The following is a 25,532-nucleotide window of genomic DNA, read 5'->3' as shown; positions in this document are numbered from 1 at the left end:
TAAGAAATTAAATTGGTGCTTAGTAATTAATTCTAGGACCATAAAAAGTATTTTTGAAGTACCTCTTTTTGGACTGATCTCTCATCTACTATAATGGTAGTCTTAGTTTTATAAAGCCAGCAGAGAAGTTATTCAAGAAGAGCTTTCAAGATACCACGCAAGAAGCCAAATTAAATAATAAATATAAATTAAAATGGTATCTTTCCATCCGATCTGGATTTACAAGTGGTCTATGAGAACCATACATAGAAAATACAGATGAACTTTTAGACTGTAAAATGTTTAGAGAAGCGAGGCATATCTGAAATGTGTAGGTAGTCCTTTTAGTAACAAACAAATATTACCTATTTTTTAAAGCAATTAAGAAAAAAAGAAACTTTAACAAGGTTCTCTGTGTTATTAGAGCAGACTAATTTCTGGTTTCTTCTGGTTACTCCTGGCCTAAAGGAGGGCTCAGGAGCTGGTACTGAGCGGTGACTGTCCTTCATGAAGACGTGTTGGTGGGAGGTTTCCATTTGTGGGAACAGTGGGTGAGAGAAGAGGAGCAGAAGATGACTTGGTTTAAGGCTTTTCTGCTCTGAACCTTCAATAGAGAGTGTCCCTGGGTCTTACAGAGGAAAGGAAAGGTGAAGTCTTACCCTGCTTGTCTGAAATGGGGCAGTGTCAGCAGTGCCCACCCTTCCTGGCCTGGGTTAGTACCCGCAGTACCATGAGTCCAATTTTGTTTGTAAAAAAAGAACGAAAAGGAGAAATGAGATAAACAGTTCTCCCTGTGACAAGAAGATGATCACAAATAAGAGATCTGACTGATGTGATATACACTTATTTTCTCTGCTGGAAGCCTTGTAGCTCCTTTTTCCTAACAGTAGGCATCTGGGCTCACAGCAGTGAGGAGTGGCCATGTGAGGTGTCCCCTGAGTGAGGACATGTGCCCTTCCTGGTCCTGGGGGTTTGTCTTGCTCTCTCGCAAGGGGGGAAATTAATGAATGGGGCTGAATTATAATGTTTTAGAAATAGAGAGCTTTAGGAGTCTTTGTCCTAGATTTTGACATATTTTAGATTCAAACTGTGTTATTCCTGATAACCAAGAGAATAGGAATAGTGCTATGCTAATTGTATATAATATTTGTGCTTATATTTAATGTATATACTACACAAATGTAATGCAGTTCTAAATACAAAATAGGTCAATTGCTGTAATTAAATAAACTGGGATTATCATGTAATTACTTGATGCCAGTAATTAGAAAGCACTATTAGAAAAAAAAAAAAAAACAGCTAGTATCATAAGATTTGCAGGATTATTTTTTTTTAGTTTACAGTAGCCAGCTTGTGCAATTTTGGGTGAAAGCAACACATTCCCTGATGGTGAAAAATTATCTTATAGATTAATTAAGTAGTATCTCTACCAGATGAGAACTTTTTAATGCTTCAGTAATTATCTAGACAGAAGTCAATGGGCAGGCAGAATTTGGGTGAAAGAGCACATTGGTACTTGACAAATGCAGTCCAGAAAGGATCCACACAGACTAAAGCTGAACCATTTTATGAAGAATATGTTGTATGTTTTGCAATATGTCACAACACCTGATGATAAAAATATATTTTAGACTGACCTGAACTCCCCGCATCCTCTATTCATTGTACTGTCAGCATCCCGTGGTGAGTCAGATAGCTTTGCTTTTACCCTTGTAGCACTCCACTCATTTTTTCCAAACAATCTTTGCAAACCTATTAAATTATTCTGAAGCAGGATGAGGAAAAGGCCTCTTAAATCTCGCCAGAGATGTTAACTGGGAAAGGGTTAATCTGCCCTCAGCAGTTGCTATGTATCTGGGTCCTGCTGGGAGGGTCAGGGTTTCCAGCCAATGAGACTCAGCCCGACAATACAATGCATCTATCTTGTGTTTCTTACGTGTTGTCAGTTATTGGAGTTTTTCTGAACTGGAATTACACTCCTGCTCCTTTCATCCTCTCCCGCCAAGTCTTAAATAATTGTATTCCATACCAAAGTTAGAAAATAACCGTACAATGGTGTGCATTTATCCCTGAAAATGTTGCTTTTGACAACTCTGAGTAGCGTGTAGAAAGATCTCTCATGCACCAAAACTAGAAAACTTTTAAAAGATGAGGTTTCCCAAAGAACTTCAGAGTAGCACATGCCTTGGTTTCCTTTCAGCCCTCTAGAAAGTCTTCTCCTGCCTTTCTGTTCATACCTGAACAGGCAGACTTCATCTCATTTGCTTGGGCAGAAGGAGTGGCTAAATGCCTCAAATTTAAGCTGTTCCTTCCTGCCTAAGGTATTTCAAGAAGCCAGTATTGATTTTCCCTGTGTCCTGATTAGACTGTCTCTTTAGCTGTTCCTCTTCTTAAAGCCACTCCAGGCTTGACGGCTGAGCCTTTATTTCTCCTTTAGAAGAGCCAGGTGTGTTTTCTCAAAGTCTCACAGTGCAAGCAAAGCCTCTGTGGTTGTGCCAATATATTTGTATGGAAGAGGTGGCACTTCTGAAGGGTTTTTTTTTCTTGTTTTATTTTCTTTTTTTCCTGGAGGAGATCCACCCACAGTCCCTTTGAAAGCTACTGATAAGATGAGGGAGAGACTATAGGCTTGGCCTGTAAAAACACTACTTAGGAATCTCTGCTTCAACTGTTTGGTTCTGATAGGAAGCAAAAGAGTGGAGTGGTAGTTGTCAACATGTCGTTCAATTCCCAGTAAGTTTTACACTTCACTTAGATCTTTGTGCCTCATTTTTTCCAGTGAGGTTCTGTCTGATAATTTGTACTGGCAGAGCCTTTCTTACAAGCTTGCGCAGTCCTGCCTCTGAGTGACATAATAATCCTGCATTGTTCGGCTAGCAGATTAGGCTTGAGTATCAGTGGTGTGCACTTGTACTGTTAGCATGTCTGTTTTTGAAAAAATAAAATAAATCATCAAGTTGTAGACAAATTTAGGAACCCTGCAGGTGAACTTTAACTTTTTAAGGTCTTTAAATAAAATTTATTCACTCTCTTGTCATTTGTTTGAGTCATTTAGGATCTGTTTGAAGATAACATGATGCTGTACTTTTTAAGGAGAATTCCAACACATTTCTCAGAATTGGGAGTGTCTGTGTCTCATTCTTGTTACAAAACCTCCTGTGGGTTGAGGCTTACTTTCCCTGTCCATCAGTCTTGATAATTTCTTGAAGAAGTGGGGCCACAACCCTGTCTTCTGACATATGTTTTGGAATACTTCATGCCAAAGACAGAATGGATGGATGCAGCAAGGGTGAGATCTCAGAACCATTTTTGCAAAGAAAAGAGTTTCCTTGCATGCATTCTTCTTTGCATGTCTCCATATAAAGATGGGTGAAGTCTGTTCTTCAGATAGCCTGATAAGAACACACAGAAAATAAGCGTCGCATGAATGAAAAGCCTGCTCTTGAAGACATTTGCCCAAAAGTATGAATGGATTAAAAGGAATGTTTTTTTTTCAGTGTGATGGTAAAGTCTATGCAGAATTGTTCAGTCAGAAGAAGGCTCAAGATATCAAAATGAAGAATTCTGGTCTGGTTTAGGCAAACCAAATTTGATAGTTTTATAGACCTGTCAAACCTGATGTGCTGCATTACATGCTTAGAGATTCCTTTGTGTGTCCTTGACTACATATGTCACAAAAGGTCCCAGAAGGGCAAAAAATTTGTGATACTTCAGAATTACTGGGGTAATATGCTGTTGACCACCATAATCTTTAACTGCACCCCAACTCTGTAAGTCATCCTTGATTAAAGCATGTGTGTCAGTCATGATTCCATGAGTGTGGCTTTTACATGCCTGGATATTCAGTCTCCTCTCTGGCTCAATATGTGAGCCTTGCAGACTGAGGGTATGGGAATTTTCAGATCTATTTAATCATATGTGACTATCTAAATCAAGTAGTTTGAGACTATGTAGATTTTTCTTTGTGGACTTCAATTGCAGAAGTCAAGTAGAATTTGAGGAATGCACCAAAGAACAATTTAATAGGTGAATTTTAGTAGAGTTGAAAACCAGAAAACACCTTACAAGAGTTCTAGACTGGACATTGTTCATGCGGCCACTGCTTGCTCTGAATGCAAGTGGAGTCTAGTCCAGCCTGAGTTTTGCTGGCATCTTGTCTATGTTTGAATGTTACATTGGTATAACAACGCAGGGTGAGAAAGTGATCTTTCCTTTTTGAGTTGTACCTGCAACAGCACAACTGTGGGCACAGTTACTGTAGTACAAAAGGGAAATACAGATTCCCTTACCTGCTCAGTAATAGCTACACTATGATAACCTGTGTACTTCTAAAACTGACCTTGTTAGCAAAGTTTATTTTTCAGGCTACTTCAATAAATTTACAATGATAACAGTGTTCCTGAGAGGACGTGTGCCCTCAGCTTATTCACACAGTATTGATGGCCCATCACCTACAAAAGAAAAAGGATGCCAATTTGCCAAATACTATCTCAGCTCCTGGGTAATCCTACCTCAGCTACAGCAAAAAGTCATGCATACTGTGCCCAAACAGAGTGTGCAGCTGCGCGATAAAACGAAGGTGAGATTGCTTTAGGGCAACAGGCATAGTAGAGGTTTTGGCATAATTACCAGGGGATTTCAGGTGGTGTCACCATAGTAGTTCCTGTCATTACCTCCGCCAGCCAGGTAGCTGTGCTGGCGCATTTTCCAGTCAATTCTTCATTTTGCCTTTAAATATGCCGACATATAGGATATTGGACTGTTCTTTCAGTGTTCAGTGTAGATTTAGGAACTAGCAAAGCAGGAATTGGATTATCATGAATACGTGTGTCAAGCTGCCAAGCTGTGGATCTATTGCAGTTTACACTAAAGGCATAAACCAATCCAATCTGCATCGGGATTTATGTGACCAGAGCCCCACACAAGGGTGGTTTGGGTCTTGCTGGCCTCTGGGATCCCTCTGTATGAGTTGTCCCTGCAGCAGTGCATGAGCACAAAGTTTAAATGCACCTTAAGTCTGTCTTAAGTTAAATAGGGTTTAAGTAAGGTTTGGTCTTTGTTAGGATATATGTCTGCACTGAGCTGCAGTTCCAGTTATTCCTCAGTAACTTTGGTCTTTTGCTACAAGAAACTCACTAGTGCTGACTTTTTGCTAAGAGTTTAAGCTGCTATTAGTGAACCTCTAGAAATACTGTTGTCTTGGTTTTTATTCTGATTTTGGTTACAACTAGGGTTGCAAGTTTTCTGTGTTTGGAACTCCATTTATTCTGCATTTTCTAGTGTTATTTATCTACACATTGTGAGACACCTTTCAGGATATCAGAACATCAGGAAATACTATCCTGTTGTTAAGTAACTTTCTATTTTTTTCCCTCACAAAAAAAAAAGGCAGAAACAAAACAGTTACTTGAATAGCCTTTTGGAATCTCTATTTTATTTTTAATGGAGCTCTGTGCTCTTTTGCCTTCAGCCAACCATGAGCATATTGGGTATACAGGAAACTTTATTGTTAGAAGTAGTACTCTCTGCAGTTTAATATTCAATATTTCTTCTTGCTCTTCTGCTCTTTCCTACATCTTGCTTCTACTTACGTTTTATAGATCTCCCAGCCCTCATTCTCCCTGGATTATATAAGGCAACGTGTCAGTGCCATGCATGGCACTCCAGTTACCTCAGCATTTCCATTATAACTCTATGTTTTGAGGGATTTATAGGCTAGCAGTAAAAATCTCTTTCTTGGCTAAACCTTGAAACAGCAGTTTCTGGTCATTTAAAAAGAAAACAAAATGAAACAAACTTTTTTTTTTCCTTGTATTTTTTTTTCTGGCAACCCTTTAGCAGGGGTATTTGCACTGCAGGATCCTCCTAAACAGCAAGTGTAGATTGAGTCTGTAGCCAATTTTTAATGTAATAATGCTTTTTATATCCTTCAAAAATGCATGTCATCCCCTCTTTAAGCACATGATGTCATTGCCTCTTTGCCAACCTTTCTGGAGCCTACAGCAGTCAGCCTTTGGGGCCTCAGAGAGGTGCGGTTTGGTCTGTCTTTTCCTTTATTTGCAACATGGATCAGTTTTACAACGCTTTTTAAAAACATTTATCCTTCTTTCTCTCAAAGCCCAATAACTTACTATTTCCTTCTGTGGCATGGAGCTACAAATTTATCACAATCCAAAAAGACATTGGCTATACATGAATATCTAGAATATCAGGGCTATTACCAAAAACAAATTCGGAAAGGATATTAAATCTCATGCTTTAACACTTAAGTGATTTGCTGTTAAGGAACAGGCTATTAGAGGACCTACGGGCGAGTTATACTTTGCCAGTCACTAGGGTTTCTGGTATTTTCCTTAGGAAGATCTAGTAGCAGTCACTCTTAGAAATGGATTACTGAACTGCATACACTTCCAGTTTTATCATATAGGGCAGTTCTCTTCCTCTGGCTCTGGCCCAAAGGAGTGTAAAAGGCAGTATAGATTCTGAGAAATGTGGTCGTGTGCTCAACTTTGTGGAGATGAATTATTTTTATAGCCTTTAAGTTAAGCCATCAGCTTTAAAGGCATCTCTATGAATACATGTCCACTGATTAAAACAGACAAAAAGCTCTTATTGGTAAGTGACTCAGGCTGGTTACGTACCCAAGTTCTGGATCTGGAGCTGACTAACTCTGCTTTTCCCATCTAAAATAAAATACTGCTCTGCACTGAACGGTCTTTTGCCACTTGCTGTTGTATTTCAGACCTGAAGTGATTCTTCCTGTTATGTGCAAATCCCTGTTTCAGTCATTGCAAGCTGTGTGCATGGTAGCATACAGCAGTCAGAATAAAACCCTTTTTGACTTAATTTCACTGTACTTCATGTTTTTCCATGTCATTTGTGCCATTTTGTGCCAATAATTTTGCTGTTTTATTTTCTTTGGGGCAATTCTTACTCAGGATTGATACCCATTTCCTCAGGTCTACCTCAGAGTTTTATATATTCAGCCACTCTCTTGTGACCCAGTGTTTTTCTTCCCCATAGTCTTTTGACATCATTCATGTGCTTGAGACACGAGGAAAACATCCTGCAACAGTAAGAAAAATACATGTAGTGAAAGGGGATTCAGGTTTTCAGATTCGAAACCCTGTATGACCAGTTGGGAGATGGCGGGGGGGGAAGGCACCAAGGCAGACAAGTACTGTTTCATATTAACATCTATTCTCAATGAAGAGGTAAAAATCAAAGCCCCTGTGTGTGAGGCAGGGTTAGTGAACTGCCAGTGATTCTCCCAGCAACTGACACAAAGGAATCTGTGAGTATCAAAGCTGAGGCAGCAAGCTTAGTGTCAGCTCTTGCCTAGGGAGTAGAAGAAAACATCACTTTGTCTCTGCTTTCACTGCTTAAACACACACATCATTCACTAGTAACCATTTACTCTGCTGTCAAAACTGTTTCAAGAGAGTGCTACATTTGATTAATAGTAAAATACATGCATAAAAAAAAAGTCCTCTTCCCCTGAGGTACTTCGTTTCAGAGAATATTTGCATGTATTTCTTAATTTTTCCATCCTATAAAAATGCCTGTAATATTCCAGGAGTACTCTGTTGCTTCTAGTAAAGTCATTTTTTATTAGAGCGCCCAGTCCACTCAGCTTAATTCTAGTTAATGCTCTCTCAGTGAAGCATATTATGGAATCCTCAGCCTCTTGTACTAACGAAAAAGTGACCAGCACAGACGTGTGCAGTACATGATTCATAGTGCTGCTTTCTGAATTGTCCAGTGGGTAATTGCAGTACAAAAACCAGAGAAACAGATGTAGACCCTAAACCTTGGCTGTAAATTTTTGTTTTATGATTATGGGTTTCGAATGTGCTATGTCACACTGACAAATGTACAGTAACACCAAAGGAAATAGATTTCTGACTTGAACTTTTGCTTTTTATTTCACTTGTGGCTAAGAATATGTTTATTGTAAAGTTTCTGCCATCACAGTATGAGAGAAAACAGATCAAAGAGGTGATGTGAAATCACAATTTCTTCGCACAGATAAAATGGAAGACATTGGAGAGCTGTTGCCTGCTCACACCTATATGGGAGCTGGGTAGGCATTTAAAATATCTGGCAATACTTAAACTTTCATTACATTTGAATTAGAGAGCTATTAGTTATTACAATAATTATGGTTAGTCCTGATCTGAACTAGAAAATACCCAATTTTATGTATGTAGGTTTTCCTGATACTCTAAGAAAAACAATACCATACTATTTCGGAGTAAAGTATGAGATACATAAATTACTGTATTGTAGAAATGGTATGCAAGCAAACCATTAGGCTATTTGAAGAATTTGTTAATTACATGTGGTTTTAGTAATAAGTATAAGCATTAGCACAACTATTATTCGTAATAAAACATGATGAGCTACCTGGGTCATTCAGATACAATGAGAAAAAGCAATCTTTTTCAATTCATATGCAGTTAAGCATGACTTCCTGGCATTTATTTTCAGAAGCTGCCAGTCTAAATTTTGAGGTACAATGAGCTGCTTTTATATTTAAATACAGTTTTATAAGACTGCTAATGGGATAAACACAACTGTATTTCTGTTTGTTTGATTTTGTTTATTTTAACTCACATGGGCAATATGTTTTTCTTGGCATAAGCTTAAACTGTTCAGAGAGCCTTGGTCCACACAAAATGCTGTTTTCTTCCTAAATTGGAGACTGAAAAAACATACTGTGTTTTGTATCATCCTTTCCAGTTATTTTTGTGGCAACACGTTACATATTCCAAACTTCTCATGCATCCTTTGTTGTCTGGTTAGAAAATATTGCCTTTTAATTTAGCTTTGCTACTCAAAACAAAGTTGTAGCAATGTAGCCAGCCGAGATTTTAACAAAAATTTGGCCACTTTTCCATTTGTGTTTTTAATACAGCAAACGCTTCTTACTGTGCTGAAATGGTTTAAACAAGCCTTCCCTGAAGAGTGGCTTTTTGGATAAATGTTCGTGGTGTATAATTCTTGGATTACAGAGTGTCAGGGGCTTCTTCAGCTGGAGGAGCTGGGGCTGGGGGAGGACACCCCAATGACCAAGAAAGTCCTTAAAAAGATGCTGTTAAGCTCCAGTGGTTGTAACTCTTCTGCTGGAGGGAAGACGGGAAGAGAAGCTGCCTGCTAGAGGGACAGCCGGCAGGGAAGGAGGATAGAAAAGCTTTGTTTTCCATCTCTTCAAATGGATTCGCTTCCAGTTTGCAGCAGATCTTTTTGCTGCCTGCTGGTTTTCAACGTGGGTATATCAGTTTCAGGGAACAAGTGTGTGTGCTGTGTGTGGTTGGTGGCTCTTTTTTTTTTTCCCAAGTTCTTGAACCTGTGTGAAAAGTTTTGTTAATACAATCTGCAGGCATTGTCAGAAAGCTTTCGGTTCATCAAAGGACTTTTTGTGGAGAGGGGACACCGCATCCATTAAAGTGGCTGCACAGAGCCAGTCTCTCAGAGCCAGTATCTGCCCAGCATTTCTTTATGGTCACCATTTGTTTGCCATGTTTGCACACAGCGTCCCCTGCTACGCCTGACTCCCCTCTTGGGCTTTTCAGGCAGTAATCTAGGGTTCTATTTTCCAGTTTCCAAACCCAAGTTAGTTTTGGGGTGGGAAACAGGCTTCTCCGTGCCATGGGAAACCTCGGTCCAGGCTAGTGCGCAGTCTGATGGGCCTGAGGTGACTTGGCTTGTTCCCTTAAAATCAACATGTGCACAGGGTTGTTGAGCTCATGACTTTACAGTGGGGCAGACAGAGCGTTTCTAAGCTGTTGTTTTTCATTTTTAAAGTGTCCGTAGTAATAAGGACTAGCACAGGGTCCTGATGGAGTCTCCTTCTATGAGCAAGACTGTGCAGAAGGTGGTAATTTACCTAAAAAGCAGAGGGCTCCCTGCTGGCTTGACGCAAATGGTGGGTCAGCACGGTGCTGGCTGTGACATGCTGGCCACAGAGCTGGGAAGGCCTTGACACCTTCTCCTGCCTCAAGGGAGGGCTGCCGGGAGTGCGACTTCTCCGAGACCTCTGCGGGTGTTTTGGTGGGAGCACCCCCATGCCTTCAAAATGGCTGTGAGGGGGCAGCCGGGACTGCCTGCCCTGGGGAGGGGGCAGCCGCAGTCTCCTCTCCTGGCACCCTGGGTTGGGTCCCGTTCCTCACGGGCCTGCTCATGGCCTTTCTCCCCTATGAGGAGCTGGGGCTCATTAGCCCTCTGAAAGCTGATACAGCCCCTCCAGGGCCAGGCGAGCAGCCCTGGCCCCTCTCTGCTAATCAGAGACAGGCAGGACCTGCTGGCCCCTGGGCTATGGAGAAGAGGGGTTGTGTGGCTGCCTCCTGCTGCAGGGACAGGTCCTCCCAGGCGATGGTGCCTGCCAAATCTGACCCGGCAGGGAGGCCTGGGAGCTTTGGGCTGCGTGGCCGGGCTCTGCTGCAGCCATAACACACCTCTGCGTGATTTAGGAACAAGAGTATAGGGTAGTGGGGGGAAACGGAACTTGACCCCCTGCCCCAGCAGGGTCGGGCCCGTGAGGTCCATCGCCTCTGCTGGTGGCATGAGCAGGGGTCCCTGCTGGCAGGCCGTGGGGCTGGGTCAGCGTGAGGCTGCCCCAGAAGTTGGGGTGAAGCCTGTGTCCGTAGCTCTGTACTGGCAGATGACGCCTGTGATCTCTCGGGAGAGGAAGGGAATGTGGGGGGTGGGGGGAAGATGGCACAGAAGTTTTAGCAAATTGAGCTGGAATTTTTAAAAAATCCTCCAGTTCCCCCTTTCTCCTATTCATTGTTGTTTTACTGCCTTTTTTTTTTTTTTTTCCCTCCTACTTTATTATTTTGGGTCTTTTTGCACACTGGCCTCCCCATCCACACCCGCCGTTGCCGCCCGCTCTCGGCGGCAGTGGGGCGACTCCGGCAGGGCTGGGGCCAGCATTTGCCTGCCCTGCCTGCCTCCCTGCCCTGCCTGCTTGCTTGCTTTCTTTGCAGGGCTGCTGGGAGTTGTGAAGGCGTGTGAGAATCCTGGGAGCTGGTGATGTCAGACCGCTTGGGTCATTTGAAGGTTAGCAGCCTGGGAAGGGTTCACGGAAAGTTCACTCGCATATATTAGGCAATTCAATCTTTCATTCCCTGTGACACAAGTAGTAGGAAGTGAGCTGTTCAGAGGCAGAAGGATCTATTCACGGCCGAGGGGGATCCCGAGTCCCTACCGGAGCCGTTTTATCCCGGGGAAGCGGGCGATCGGCACGGAGCGGGACGCGGCACGAACCCGGCGAGCGCCTGAGGAGCGGGACTGACTCTAAAGAAATTTTGGGGGTAAATTGATGGGAGCTAAAACTTGGAATGCGGCTCGCTTCCCCCTATCTTGCTGGATTGGCTGGGCAGCCTGGAAAATGGTAAATGATCATTTGGATCAATTACAGGCTTTTAGCTGTGTTGTCTGTCATAATTCATGATTCTGGTCTGGGAAAAAGACCAACAGCCTACGTGCCAAAAAAGGGGCAGAGTTTGATGGAGTTGGGTGTACTTTTATGTGCCATTTTCCTCCACACCTAGAGGAAAGCACTTTTGCAGGCATTCTGTGCAGGGGGAATCATGTTTGACTGTATGGATGTTCTAGCAGTGAGCCCTGCTCAGATGCTGGATTTCTACACTGCGAGTCCGTCTTCCTGCATGCTCCAGGAGAAGGCTCTCAAAGCATGCTTCAGTGGATTGGCACAAACAGAGTGGCAACACCGGCACAGTGCTCAATGTAGGTCCCAACTCTTCTTTTTTTTTTTCCACTTTAAATCTATTATTTACTATTATTATTATTATTTGCATGTATTTAAAAAAGAAATACTTGTAATTAAGTGCAGGGGGTAATGAGGGGTGGGGGAAGTTTTTGTGCAAAATGTGGTTTGCAAGCCTTTTTTCTGCTTTTGGCAAGAAAGGAAAAAGGAAAAAAACACTGGGCTGCTTTCTGTTTATCCCTTCTCATGTAGCATATTGATCCTAAGAGCAGATGGGTAGCCAAGCAGGGACACATAAAATTATAATATAATATAGCAAGTACTTGCAAAACACCAGCTAGTGAAGGGTGAATTTACATAACACCTCTGTAGTAGTTTTGTTCTTTGCTCCCTTAATCTATTTTGTACCATGTTTGGTAATCTGGATGTATGTTGTCTCAAAGTGCGTTTTAGCAGAGCAGCCAAGCAATTAAAATGCTATTCCATACAGTTCTTGCAAAGACGCAGAATTTACATTCCAAAACTCAGACAGTAGTTTTAAGTTTCCTGAGAAAAGGCAATATTTCTTTGTACTGACCTTGCTGCCACCTTTCTTCTTCACTTTGTTGCTCTAAGAAGTTGCTGTTTTGCTAGAAAACTACTTACTGTGAACACCCTTTGAGTTTAACCATCAATTATTTCTATACCTTGAGATTCAGGCAGCATCGCATGGGTAACGGAAGAGGGAGAGTTAGTGGTAGGACACTTCTGAAAATGTATTATTATGTGATAGGGTCCTGATTTGTTACTGAAACACATAGATGGTAAACAATGGCAGCATTTTAACACCACAGTTTCAAGTTTGAGAAATGACAAGAAGTGCCAGAAAGCATCACCTTATACTCTGCATGAAAGCTTGCAGGATGCTTCACTGCTTTGACAGTGATTTAGATAAATGACTTGGCTATCTATCAAAATGTTTTTAGCAGGCTCTTGGGCACTTCAGTGCACCATTAACCGTTTAATTGTGTTTGAAATTTTTGTTTTGCGGTATGTTAAAAAGTTACCTAGGAATTAGAACAGTTCTCCTTCTGATACAGTATATCTCAAAAGGGTGGAGGGGGGAATTGAAAAATAAATTTTAAAAAGTTTGGTGAAATAGTGTGTTTTTCACTCTGCTCAGAAGTTTTCAGTCACCACATAACCTTTGTGTGGGTTGAGTAATGAAAACAGAATTGTAAAAATCACTGACTACCAGCCTACATCACTGCAAATATTTTGATGCCCCTGCAATTAAAATTAGACTGTGAAGTTCAGCGTGGGATGTTTATTTTATCTGTGCTGTTTCCAAAATGCTTCAAACAAGATATGAAAAAAGCTTTTACTTTAAGATAATGTTACAAGCTACAGGAGAGCTTCAGTTAGGGGAAGGGGGAGAAAAAAAAGCCAGATGTTTTACCAAAAATGTGTTTTCCTCTTTCCATGGTTTAAACTTCAGTATAACTTCAGCAGTGATATTGCAGAAACTAGGAATTACATAAACTTTCGTGGAGTAGGAGGCATATGCTGTGGTTAAAAGCTTACATTCACAACATATTCTTTAAATAACTTCTGGTTTAAAAATGTTCTGCTCATTCTCTTGTATGTTGTTAATACCTAGAAGCAGGATTCTTAAAAACAAAATATATGGTGTTTGTTCTTTGGCAAGTTAAACACAGGATTACCCTTATCAGAATGGAATGAGTGGTAAATATGTCATTTGCCTAGGGCCTGTGATAAGAGACAAGTCTTGATAACAGCAAAGTTTAGCTAATCAAAGAAACACATATTAACAAGAGTAAATAAATTAAAAAAAAAAAAAAACGGGAAAATGCATTCAGGAATCCAGTCTCGTAACTCTGTAAGAGGTAGGATTAGTCTTCGCTGCATGGGAATTTAAAATCTGGCCAGAACCTGAATCATAATACAGTGGCTGTAATTTGAACTGTGAAAGTTAATGGTATAGAAATGTGGAAAAGCTGTTTAGTTAGGGTCCAAATGAAGAATTCTGTTTGATTTCTAGAGCAAGTTTTGTTTTTCATTTAAAAGAAAGAGTAAGGACTTTGTGTGTTGGTTAATATGTGTAAATAGATTATGAAGTACTAACATTCTCTCAACATGTAAGATTTTTTTCTTGCATCTCATGAATATAATGACAAAACCAGAATTTTTGTGGTCCAGAAATCTTTAAATGGTTTAAAGTTTGCTCTGGTGGTTATAAATACAAAGATAACAATGTTTAACTCTATCCTCAAGTGTTTCCTCATTCTCCATTTTTATGAAGACCTCTGTGATTTAATGGGATGCAATCATAGCTAAATTTTGAAATTATTAGACGTGTAATAGACAGGTTTTTTGGTCTAGTTTGCTGTTTTATTTTTGGCTCAGCCATAAAAGCAGTACACCTGCAGCCATTGCTTCAGGCCTTAGAAATATTGCTTTGACAGAGACGTGATTGTAGAGTAAAAGGTAAATGGTTGTTGAGGGAATAACACATGGATAGTGCAGACTCTGAACGGGGTAGTAACGATCCCAGGCAGCATCAGGGTTTTGACTGAAACGCTGGCAAAATTGGCCATTGCAGGGGTTAGGGCAGAGTGCTGTAGGTCTCCAACTTCAGCACATCTTCAGCACGTTAATCCTATTACAATTCACTAAGCAAGCACGCTCCTGCAGCATCATGAATTTTCTAGTCCACAAGGGCCTGCAAAGTAAAAATAGAGGGTAAGGCACAGCCCAAACATGACCTTAACTTGTGTGGTATTTTTTTCTTCCCCCCCTTGTGGGAGGAAAAAACCTGCCACAGGTTGCAACCCAAACGTTAGCCGCTGTGTATGTGTTGCGAGCACACAAAAAATACCAGATTTTGCGCTCATATGTGTTTGTTTTGTGTGGTATTAGTTATATTGTTAGAAGTTTTAAAAAAGTATTTATTTGCAAAGAAAATGATGGACTCAGAAATAAGAGCAGAATCGACTGTACTTTTAATCGTGAGTTATTCTTTTTCTCATGAGATAAAAATCAGGTCAGCGTAATCAAATTAGACAAGAATAGTTCTTAAGAGGAAGAAAGTTAAGATGGCAAGAATGAGTAATTTGTACTTTTCTAAGCAAGGTAAAATTTCTGCTCCCTCGTAGTGCAGCGACAACAATTACTGAGAGAAAATGAGTAACTTTTGGTGAAATGTGAGCTAACTAAATACTGCAGAAGTGAGAACTGGAACTGCACAGGCCCTGAGAGAGAAAGAGCGACGAGAAATGGCCGTTTTCCTTTGGCCTTAAAAAAAGCCTATTAAACAAAACAAAAAAAAGTCTTAGTTAATTAAACAGGCAAAAACCCAAATGAGCAGGCCCAAAACAAGAGTAAGTTTGTTTGGCAGTATGTAGTGTTTCAGCTAATTATATCAAGTAGAAGACTACTGCCTACTGCATTTCGTTGGGTTTAGAAGAACAAGAAATTCGACAAAGGCAGAAATTATAGATATGGCAGGAGAACATAACAGGATGTTGAGGCTCTTGTAGTGTACATTTCTTATTTCGATTTGGTGGGAAGTGTTTGTCCAGAGAAGGACCTAAGAGGTGTTAACTTCCAGAAGGTTTGTGAAGATGGGACTCCAGAAGGCATGCATTTTCCTTCTGAATTCTGGATTATTGCGATTTTTGGGTCAGGTTCTTGTTCCCTGCCAACACTGGAAATACTGGAAACATCTGTGCCTAACAGAAAAAAGCTCAGTACTTTATTTTCTTTCATCTTTCTGAACTTAAAAACAAACATTTTGAAGTGAAGGACTTGTAATCTGCATTCCCAAGTATCAGATTGCTGCAGGTGTGTTTGCTAGTGCCCAGAAGGCAAGATCTGTTTGAACCAGGTTATTTCTTTAAAGTTCATCTATAAACTTTACAGCTAAATCACTAGGACTGATTTGCTTAAGGATACAGCCTTTATTTAAAGGTTTATACTTGGAGATTAATGCCCTGAAATATGTGACGAAAAATGTTTGTTTCTAATCCCACTCATTCAAAAAAAAAAAAAAAAATGCACAGGGCTATTTTTTCTCTCAAGTTAATTGAAACAAGAATAATTATTCTCTACGTAGACTCCGATACTGTGAGACTGATTCAGCTGCTAGCACAGGAAAACTAATGGACGCACACCACTGTCAAAAACTCGTGCAGACAGAAATGATGAGAGGCGTTCGCTGGTGAAGTTGGGGTGGGAAAAGCCTGGAGGAAAAGCAATGTATCTTTGGGTGACTCCCCGCTTGCCTAATGAGTCTCTGCAGGAAAGGTGCAACTTGTCAGAACAAAGCCAGGCTGGCCGGCGCTGCCTCGGAGAGGGTTATGGCGAAGTTAAGGAGTTGAAAGAGAGAGATAATGTTTCAGACGGCGAAGTTCGTTATCCTCACATCCAGTTAAATCCCCACTTACTGCTGAGCCCCTCTCCGTTAACCAAGTGTGCGTCCCGCCTGCGCCGCAACAAGGCCGAGCTTGGGGAGCGAGGTGCCCCGGTCGGTGGATTACGCTTCCACCTCCCCTAATCACCCCAAGCGACTGCTTTTTCTCAGGTCTAATTTACACACCGCCCTTTATGCGGCCGATGAAGTGCGGCTGTGTTACCCGGCCAGCATTTAGATTTGGGAGAGGGGCTGTGAAAGGGACATTGTGCTGGGAAGGCCCGCTGTCTGCCGCCGTCGACCGTGCTGTGCCCCGTCCCGTGGAGACCTCAAAAGCAGAGCACAGTGCAATGAGTTCCAGATCTGTTTGGCCATGGGGACCGGCGCTGGTGTGCGTGCGAGTGGCGGGAGCATCCCTCTCATCCCTCTCCCCCTCGCAGGTTCTGCCTGGGGGGCTGGTAGCAGCCTCCCAGCAGCCGATTTACAGGGGCGGGCGGCTGTGGCCAAATTAGCTGTGGTTTCGGAGGGCTCTCCAGAGCTTTGCTAGGCTGTAGCACACAGCCCCATGAGGAAGGATATCAGTTGATGTATGAAATGGCCAAGGAGCTTCAGTAAATAGAGTTTACCCTTCAAATCCAGAGGTCCTGGCAGCGGCTGTGTGGGAGGGTGGGGTTGTACTTTTCCCCTTCCTGTACTTGGACACTTTTGATTATCCAGACTTTCTGGGACTGAGCAGGGCTGCCTAATAACAAAGCCTGCATAATATAATTGCCTAAATAGGCCTATTGTCCTTTTCAAGTCACTGTGCCGTGAAATCTTTCAACTTTTTTTTTCTGAAAATATTGCATCTAATGTTTAGATGGCTTAGTGGCCGCGACAAGGAGCAGATCCTTTTCCTTCCTTTCTCATTGCTGCATGGTTGAGAAGCTGATTATATTCCTGCCCCCTATTGATGTTTACCCCTTTTGGGAAGCAAATATTTTAGCCCCTTCTGGCAGGGTAAACTGCCAAAAGTAATAGGCCTGGAAATACAAAGCTATGATTGATTTTGACCTTTGCTCACATGCATGAAGTCTGTCCCCATGCAGTGTGACCCATGCCACTTCTTGCTGAAACCTAAGCCCTTTTAAACCAAATGGAGCCATGAAAATACAAGCCACAGAATGTTCAAAACTGTTCTGAAGTAACAGAATAATAATTTTCTCTGTACTGCAAGAAAAAGTATAGGCAGGAGGGTAGCAAACCTGCATTTTCTAGCAGGCACACCAAGAGGAATGTCTTTCGTTTGCTGCTGCCTTTTTATGAGAACCATATTCTAGGTACAAAATAAACTGGTATTGTTTGGGAATGATTCTTCTGTGTAGTTTTTTGGTCACAGTAATCTTAGCTGTTCCTCCTAATTGTAATTAGGAGACAACTTCCGTCCAAAAATGTGGATTTTAAACTGTCTTTTAAAAATAATCTGAGGTCTGGGATTTTATTAATCTGTTGTTGCATGAGCAGATGTGTTTCAAAAGTTAAGAATGTCAGAAACAGTAGCCTAAACTTAGCATCCTAAATCCACATTTCATGGCTTCATTTCCAAATATGCTGAGCATCTAGGAGCTCCCTCAGCACTTTTAAAAACAGTTCACATTTTTAAGTGACCAAATACTATTTCGACCCTTATATAATATTAAAATTTTATAAAGGACTTTCCCACTTCCACTAAACTGTATGAAAAAGTAATTCAGTGACAGACTTCACAACATTAGTGGTGGAAATAGAGACACTTCTAAAACAAAGTAGGATTTGTTTATAGAAACATATTACTCTCTTTCTATAAATTTACACGTCAACCGAGGTTTTTTCCCCTGTATTTTTTCTGACTCTCAGATTTATCCGATTCTCTGTGTGCTTCCTCACATTAAAGTCTGCTCATCAGATATTAATCTGAGACAGTTTCAACCTTGTCATATATATATTAATAGCTAGATTATCTTCTTCATATACTCACTCATCATTAGCAGCTGCTCAGGATTGTTTTCCCAGTGACAGCAGATTAATATGACTGTGGTCACTGTGCATTTTGCTGAAGGGGCGCGGGGGGGAATGAGGAGGGGGAAATTCAGCTTCCTTCAGCTCATTTTAGTAATTTGAATAGGAGCGAAGAACTTGCATCATGTGACGGGGCCGCTCACCAGCATGGGGTCCCTGTGTGAGAACCTCCCTTGTACATGACAATCTGATAAGGATATCATGTGGTTTAGAAACACGTTCCCACAATGTTCATTTCTTTGTCCCTTTTATTTGGGAGTGGGTAGGGAAAAAAACTTTTAACAAACTAATGCCAGCCCTTATATAACTGACCCCACTTTCTTTGAGCGTTTTGTTTGAGCCTTACAGCTTCTTCAAATACTTTTGTTAAGAGAGATGGAAATATAATCCAGCAAGTCTGTGTAAAGAATCCTAGACACAGAGTATATAATATCCCTTCTGTTCTCCTTGGACAAGGTGATTTTTCTTTCCCCTGCTTATACCATATATAAACTGAATATTATAAAACTATGTAAGTTAAATTATACACATGCGAGCAACGCTTGTATAGGTTTAATAGGTTAAAGCTTGAATGAGTATTTATAAATTCTCAGAGTGCTCTGGATCTTCATTTCTAAGGACAAGATGTTAAAGTCCATCCATAGTTTGGAGGGATTTCCGTTTTATGCACTTTCATTGCCTTACATATTGCCCTCTAAGTGCATCCCCTAAGAAAAAGAACAGAGAAATGTCTCATAACAAAGAATTTTTTAGCACTGCTTAGTTTCTTTTAATGATTTGGAGGATCTTTTTCCATTGAACCATAATATTTTTCTCTAGGCTCATGTATTTTTAGGAAGGATCTTTGAACAATAAAATGACAAATTAAGTGTATTATTTTATGTGTGTGTGTGTCTTTTAGAGCCTTATCTTGCGAAGCACTTAAATGCACTCAGCCCTCCACCCTTGATTTCAGTAAGAGTTTTAGACACAGAGTGGTCATATGAGTGAGTCTTCAGTGTATTTACGTACCAGGACTTTATGAAATACCAGTAAAAGCTGAATATTCAGCACAGTGAATATCCAACATTTATTTTCCTCTTAGAAAGAAGGATCATTCTCCTTTTAGAGAGATTACAGCAGAGGTGTGGAGCAATTAAACAAGTTGCCTGGTGTTGCACATACCAGAGAAAGCTGCCACAATTTGATTTAACTCAGATTTCCTTCAGTGGGTGCTTCAGTCCTAGGAAACCAATTGTGCCTCTAAGACACAAACAGTGGAAGGAATGGTTCAATTAAAAAAAAATAAAAATAAAGAAGTTTTTTTAATCTGAACAGAGCTTGTAGTGAGTTCCTGAACTGGCCATTACAGTGTTCTTCTGTGCCAAGCTGCCTGGTGGTGCAGCAGCACATCGTATAGAGATGTGTGTTTCTCTTTTTCTATGAGACTTCCATGTCACCTTCCAGTCTTCTACCAGAATCACTCCTCTGCCAGCTGGTGACAGGTACCAAGAAGATTCCCAGGTTCCTTCATGAGAAGTGGATGTAGCAGCAGTTGGAGTTGATTTAAATGTGTCCCTTGTTCACTAATACCCCTCTGGAACAGAGGTGTTGAGGCACAGCGCAGCGGTACCCCGGCTTTTAGGGGTCTGGGAGCCTCCTGCCCCCAGCACTGTGGCTCAGGGACTGGCTTCTGCTGTCGTCTCTCTCCATCTCCCAACCACCTCTTTAATCCCTCATCTTGTAGCCCAAAACCTACCGTAAGGACTAGTGTCGCCTTTCTTTCCAAGACTGAACATTTGCTCGCACAGGAAGAAAACGGAGTTGGAAAACTGTGTCACAGTGCCATCTGGTGATACCTGCCCAGACCGTATGGTTGGCAAGGGCTGGATGCTTTCCCCAGGACCCTGGCTCAGGCACAGAGAAACGCCTGTGCCCTCCAAAGTTGACTCTGTTTTTTTCCACCACAACTCCCTGGGTCACTTTAATCAAAGATCCCATCTACTCTACAAACCTTCTCTTCCTAGCAGAGAGCACTGAGCCAGCAATCTGCGTTTTTGGCTTGAGGCACAAGTCAAAGGCCTGGCTAAAAAAGTCACGCATGTGTGACCTTTTTTATTGTTAAGATCAGGTCCTGAGGGGGAGTTCTGTTTGTTTTTAAGCAGTTGTTCATACTTCTGCCTCTCAACTTTCAGTCTGAGGAGGTTTTTCTTTTTTCCCCCTACCTTTTAGAGTATTCGTTTGCATTGCTTCATTGTTTGGGTTTACTCTTTTCATTCATTTGAGGAAGATGTTTTACTAGTTACTGGATCAGGGTATATGTCAGCTCCTCCTTAGTGGCTGCCCGGAAAGTCTGAGAGACCTGTCTTTCTTAAAGATCCTTCTGTTTTGACCCCACAATTTGAACAACAAGATGTAAAATACAGAACAAATAGCAAATCACCTATGTCTTTCAGATATTTGTGCAAAGTATCTTTGATGAGCTAACAGAAGGACATATTTTTCCCAAGTCCTTATCCCCTGGTGTACCTCAGCCTTCCTCTCTCTGTTTGGAGAGCACATACTACCTGTGTTTTTTCTAGTTGCGCATATCATCCCATGCTATGTAAGGTTAGGAATGTGAACTGCTCGTCATTCTGTGCTTTGCATGTATTGCCACATTCACTGCTCCGAGACCACGCCAAGAAGGATCCATCATCTCTCCGAAGTTTTGAAACTAAGCCTTCGGCTGCCTGCAAGAAGTCAGAGCGGACTCACATCCTTAGGTGTTTTTTTGGTTGTGTATTTATTGTTTTGTTGTTTTAGGTTCCTATTTATTTATTTATTTAATTTCTCCTCCTTATCTGAATCCTTTTCTTTCCTCTGTATTTTGGAGAGGTCCTGCAGGGCTTCATGGTTGAAGCCCAAGCTGTGTGTTAGGAAGCACTTGCATGTCTGGAGGCGGTTTGGGAAAATAGCTATTCCCCTCTCCCTGAAATGGAGTCCTATATAAAGGCTGCAATTGTTCACAGGGGCTGTTTCCACCTTTACCAAAATGTGAAAGCAGAGCTTAGTTACAGCATGATATACTGACGCTGCCCAGTAATACTGAGTTTGTTATGCTTTTCCTAACCTTGATTTCTGTGCAGAACAAGAAAATACTCTGACGAAAAGAGGTGAGGAAGGAATGACGCAATTAAATGAGATTAAATCAGAGTATCAGTTTCCCTGGAGCACGTATTTGGCTTTTTACCAACAATCTTTTCCCCGTTTTTCAAATAAACACATATTTTCACATGATAACTCTATTTGAAATATTAATGCTTCCAGGGCTGCGTTACCTTTGTTTCTTCATCAAAGTCCATTACTATGAAAAGGCTGCTGTTCCTTAGGCTGTTTCAGCTTCAAAAGAATTTTAAGGCCTGGTCTATTGGAAAGCTTGGGGGTATAATTAGTGAAAATGGAAATAGATGCAAGAGAAATTTAGTTCCTGATGTTTTAATTTAGTGTAGTACTGCCATGTGTTGTTGAAGAGGATTCTTAAAGGCAAACATAATTATTTCATTATGGTCTTCAGAATGCTTTCATTGGTCTTAATGACAAGAAGCTGCATAAGGAGTCATACATTTTAATTAGACCTTCTTATATTTACATCAGATAAATAACAAATAATTGATGAAAAACAAGTCTTCTGAATGGATGATTTCACACAGAGCTCTGGTTACAGTTTAATGATAAAACATTTCTCTTATTGCTTTGCATTTTAATTATCTAGAATTATTACTCTAGCAGAGATCTCAAAATACTGTTATTTCTATGCGTTTCATTAGATTCACAACTAATTTATAAGAATCTGAAGCTAAGAGAAAAGGTATTTTCCAGCATATATCTCTTACAATTAGTTTCCAGCTTTATTAATTTCATTTTGCTTTCATTTCTTACATTTAGATACCCTTTTTTTTGGTGGTAGACTCTCCATTAAAAGTTTGTGGGAAGAGAGGTCAGACCTTTTCCTATGTCTTCAATTCCTTATCGAGGAACAAGTCCTGCCATTGTTAACAACCCAAAACTCCTGTAGAGTTTAAGGAGTGAGTATGGAATTGTAGGGCTGGTAGTGGAGTTTTCTAAGGAAAAATTAGGTGACTCTCACCAGCTAAGTTGAAAGTTGTATTCCTAAACCCTTTAATTTACTTTGAAAATCTTACCAATACCCTTTTATAATTGTGTGTATGCTTGCAAGTGTGTTTAAAATAGCTCTATTTTTTAATTTTCTTTACCCCTTTACTGGAGGCTTTATAATGCCAGGAGAAAGTATTTTCGGGTTTTGCTACTTGCAAGAGTCTTTTATGTTTGCAAGCTCTCCAGCCTTTCATTTTTGTAACAAAACATATTTCACATGATTCATTCCTGAGAGTATACAGAACGCTAATTGTTGTTATTGATTTTAAATTTTGCAACCATTACAAGCACCCAGATGAGTGGCAGATAAAGAGTAATAATCCATGGAGTTCTGGAAGTGTTTCATGTTTGTCTGTAGTACTTTATGTGATCAATAGTAACTGCCCCATTGAAACTAACTGCTGTATCAAATAACAGTAAATCAAATGAATGTACTTACAGATTATTTATTGAAAGCTTTAATTGTTCACTGGGGCCCTGCTTATCTCAGGAAACAATAGAAGGCAGTGAGCAGGCAAGCTGGTTTGCAAATGCCAGGGGTGCCGTGAAACATCGGGGTGTCCCCTGTGCTTGGATGGTGTGAGAGCTTTCCAAAGTGTACCCCTGTCCCAATGGGATGGCCTGTGAGGGTTGATCTTAGGGTAGATTGCTCAGAGGTGAGTTTTCTCAGAGAGCATCTCTTGAGTTCACAGGTTACGATGTTTTAAGTTACTATTTTTATAGATTTTCATCTTTGGATGTCAAACATGTTGTATCTGGTGGGTTAAAGCGTAAAAAGAGAGCTAATAAGATTTCCCAAAAATTCCAAGAGGTCTGTGTAACGAGAGACAAAGCAGGATCAGACCTTAGGAAGTGAGGGAAAGTACACTAAGCTTATTCTGTGGAAAGCTTACCTAGGTGTATTACAGTTTGGGGCAATTATGTTCTGCTCTACAGTTGTCGGACTTGTACAAATACTAGAAAAGTAAAAGCAGTGATTTCTAACTAACAGCCCCATGCCATTATATTTTACCAATGCCTTAAAATGCCTGCTTTGCCTTGTCACAGTCACTTCATGAAGTACTAATGCCACAGGTTGGAGCTTTTCTGGACCTTAAAGCGAAATGGGTAGCCTTATAGACAGTTTCACTACTGTCCACAATTTTTTTTTTAATAGCCTCGGTGTGTTGTCGATAATACTTTGCTGTGGCTTCAGAATCCCTTTGATATCAGCAGAGGCACTAAAGCTGTCCTTCAGCAAATTCTGGAAGATGGCACTGAAAGAATTTCGGTTTAATAACGGATCTTTCCAACCGTGACAACTGGAAAAGCGTTTGTAAAAATGAGCTTAATTTCTACAGAAAATGATGGCGCAAATCTCTCAGACATGGCTGGAAAAGTCTGTAGGTTTTTTTCCACAAAAAAAAAAAAGGATGATTTGTGAAACGTACTTATATGCCTGTATGTAATGTTGGATAATCATAACAGAAGCCTTTTCAAATTATTAAAGCACAGTAGCCAGAGCTCTTCTAGAATTGAATCTCACTTAAAAAAAAGCCACTTCCTTTCTCAAAGCATAAGCTTTGCCTTAAGTTTCTTGGGATATCAGGTGTCAGGACTGAATGTTGCTTATACAGCTCTTTTGAAATAAAGTACTTCCTTTTTGCTGTATTGTATATAGAGTACGGTTGACGTTTCTCCTGTTTAAGGATGGGATGTTGCAGTGGAAAAAAAACACAAAACAAGCCAACAGTTGAAGGTAGATATTGGATAAGAATACCAGGTGACTAGGAAATACTGTTAACACGTGTTCGCCTACAGAACAGCGTGTGCGTATCTTTTCTCTTCTGAGAATGGTACTGGCAGGCAAGACATACAGGTAAAATTATGAGCATTCTCACTTTGAGGGTTTAATAGGAAAATCCACTGCAGGCCGAGAATAGCAGAACAGAATATTGGAAAACGTGCTCTCCAGTCACGGTACTCATCTTGTCTCCAGTCTCTTGTGGATGTCTCATTTTATTGATCCTCGGTCTCCAGGCAGAGAGCAGAGGTGCGCTCGGAGCCACTGTCGCAGCGTTGCTACCACTTGGCTCTCGGACGTCGAGCTCCTTCCAAGCTCTCAGCTTCTGCTGCACCTACTGGAAGGGGCAGAGGGATGATTGCTAGGTTAACCACACCAGCAGAAATTAAAATGCGCCTATAAAAAGTTTGAACTATGTATATATGAAATATGTAAACTCAGTGACAAGGACTCAATTACAAGGAGAGGAAACCTGGTAGTGTCATAGTTTTTCATGGTACCTTGCCCACTGTGTTATCATATTTTGTCTGGCAGGTATCCAATTCAAATATTGAAATTCTGCTCAGGCAAGCATTGTGGCTTGATAAGCTGTGTATTTTTTTTGCTCACTCAAAAGATATTGGCGATGCTCAGTTCTTAAATATTCTTAAACAAACTTGAATTTCTTACGTTAGCATCAGAAATGTTGAGGTGAGTTTCTCTTAGTAATAATGCGCTGTCCTGGTCTGGCGTGCTGAGGGCAAGAAGGAAAAGAGAGTTCGCCCCTGTTTTAATCTCAGATGTTGCAAATGTACGTGTGCTGCAGGATGTCAGAAATGTTACGTTTTGGTCTGACTGCCCTTCTGGTTGCAGATAAGCTGAAGTGATGAAAGCCATTTTTTCCTGTTATTATGTCACATCTAAATGGAAATACAGTATTGTTTTAATTATACCCCCACAGTTGCAGCAGTGCAGCAATGTGTGTGCAATTAGACTAGTGTAAAGAATAGTCTTAACGCTTACTTGGGAAGTAAGCCATGCAGATGTAAAACATCTATATACAAGTAGGGGTAACCCCAGAGGTTCGCTGTGATAACATTAGGGACATGAGAGATGTGTTCTGGGATATCTGCTCCATTTAAGAAGCTACCTTTGCTTCTCCCAGTCCATGTGCTGCCCTGTCCCCAACTCCACTGTGGGGTGAAACCTTACTCAATAAAGAGATAACTAAAGAGATAAAGCTTCATGGTTGTCTTTTGTCTTGTAAAAAAGGCGAGTGGCTCGTGACAGGGGCTGTCAAAGAAAATAAGGAGTTAGAAGACCTCCTTTTCTAAGGACATCAAAACTTAGAATTAGCAGAGCAATAAAAGCCTTCAAAAGCGAAAGCTGGAAACAATACATTTTTAATAAAATGGGCAGTTACTCTAATTGCTGAACCCCTACTGTTCAATTTCTTTTAGTGCCCTTATTCATTA

General features: G+C 40.8%; 1 protein-coding gene across 7 annotated transcripts in view; it reads left to right on the top strand.

Moving 5' to 3' along the window:
- RARB (retinoic acid receptor beta) overlaps nucleotides 1–25,532 on the top strand; it is a 318,254-nt gene that overhangs the window by 214,979 nt on the left and 77,743 nt on the right. For 2 of the 7 annotated variants that reach the window (XM_082046116.1, XM_082046115.1), the window contains exon 1: nucleotides 11,158–11,374. The exons of 3 other annotated variants lie outside the window; for them this stretch is intronic. In XM_082046116.1, the coding sequence (XP_081902242.1) occupies nucleotides 11,303–11,374 (72 nt within the window). In that variant the 5' untranslated portion in view covers nucleotides 11,158–11,302. Of the gene's footprint in view, nucleotides 1–11,157; nucleotides 11,731–25,532 lie in introns of those variants that run through there. 2 more of the 7 variants (XM_082046118.1, XM_082046114.1) reach the window with 2 other exon arrangements.

The sequence above is a fragment of the Streptopelia decaocto genome (genome assembly GCF_964273445.1).
Source record: "Streptopelia decaocto genome assembly, chromosome: 2".
Lineage (NCBI taxonomy): Eukaryota > Metazoa > Chordata > Aves > Columbiformes > Columbidae > Streptopelia > Streptopelia decaocto.
This window is presented reverse-complemented; position numbering and strand designations above follow the sequence as displayed.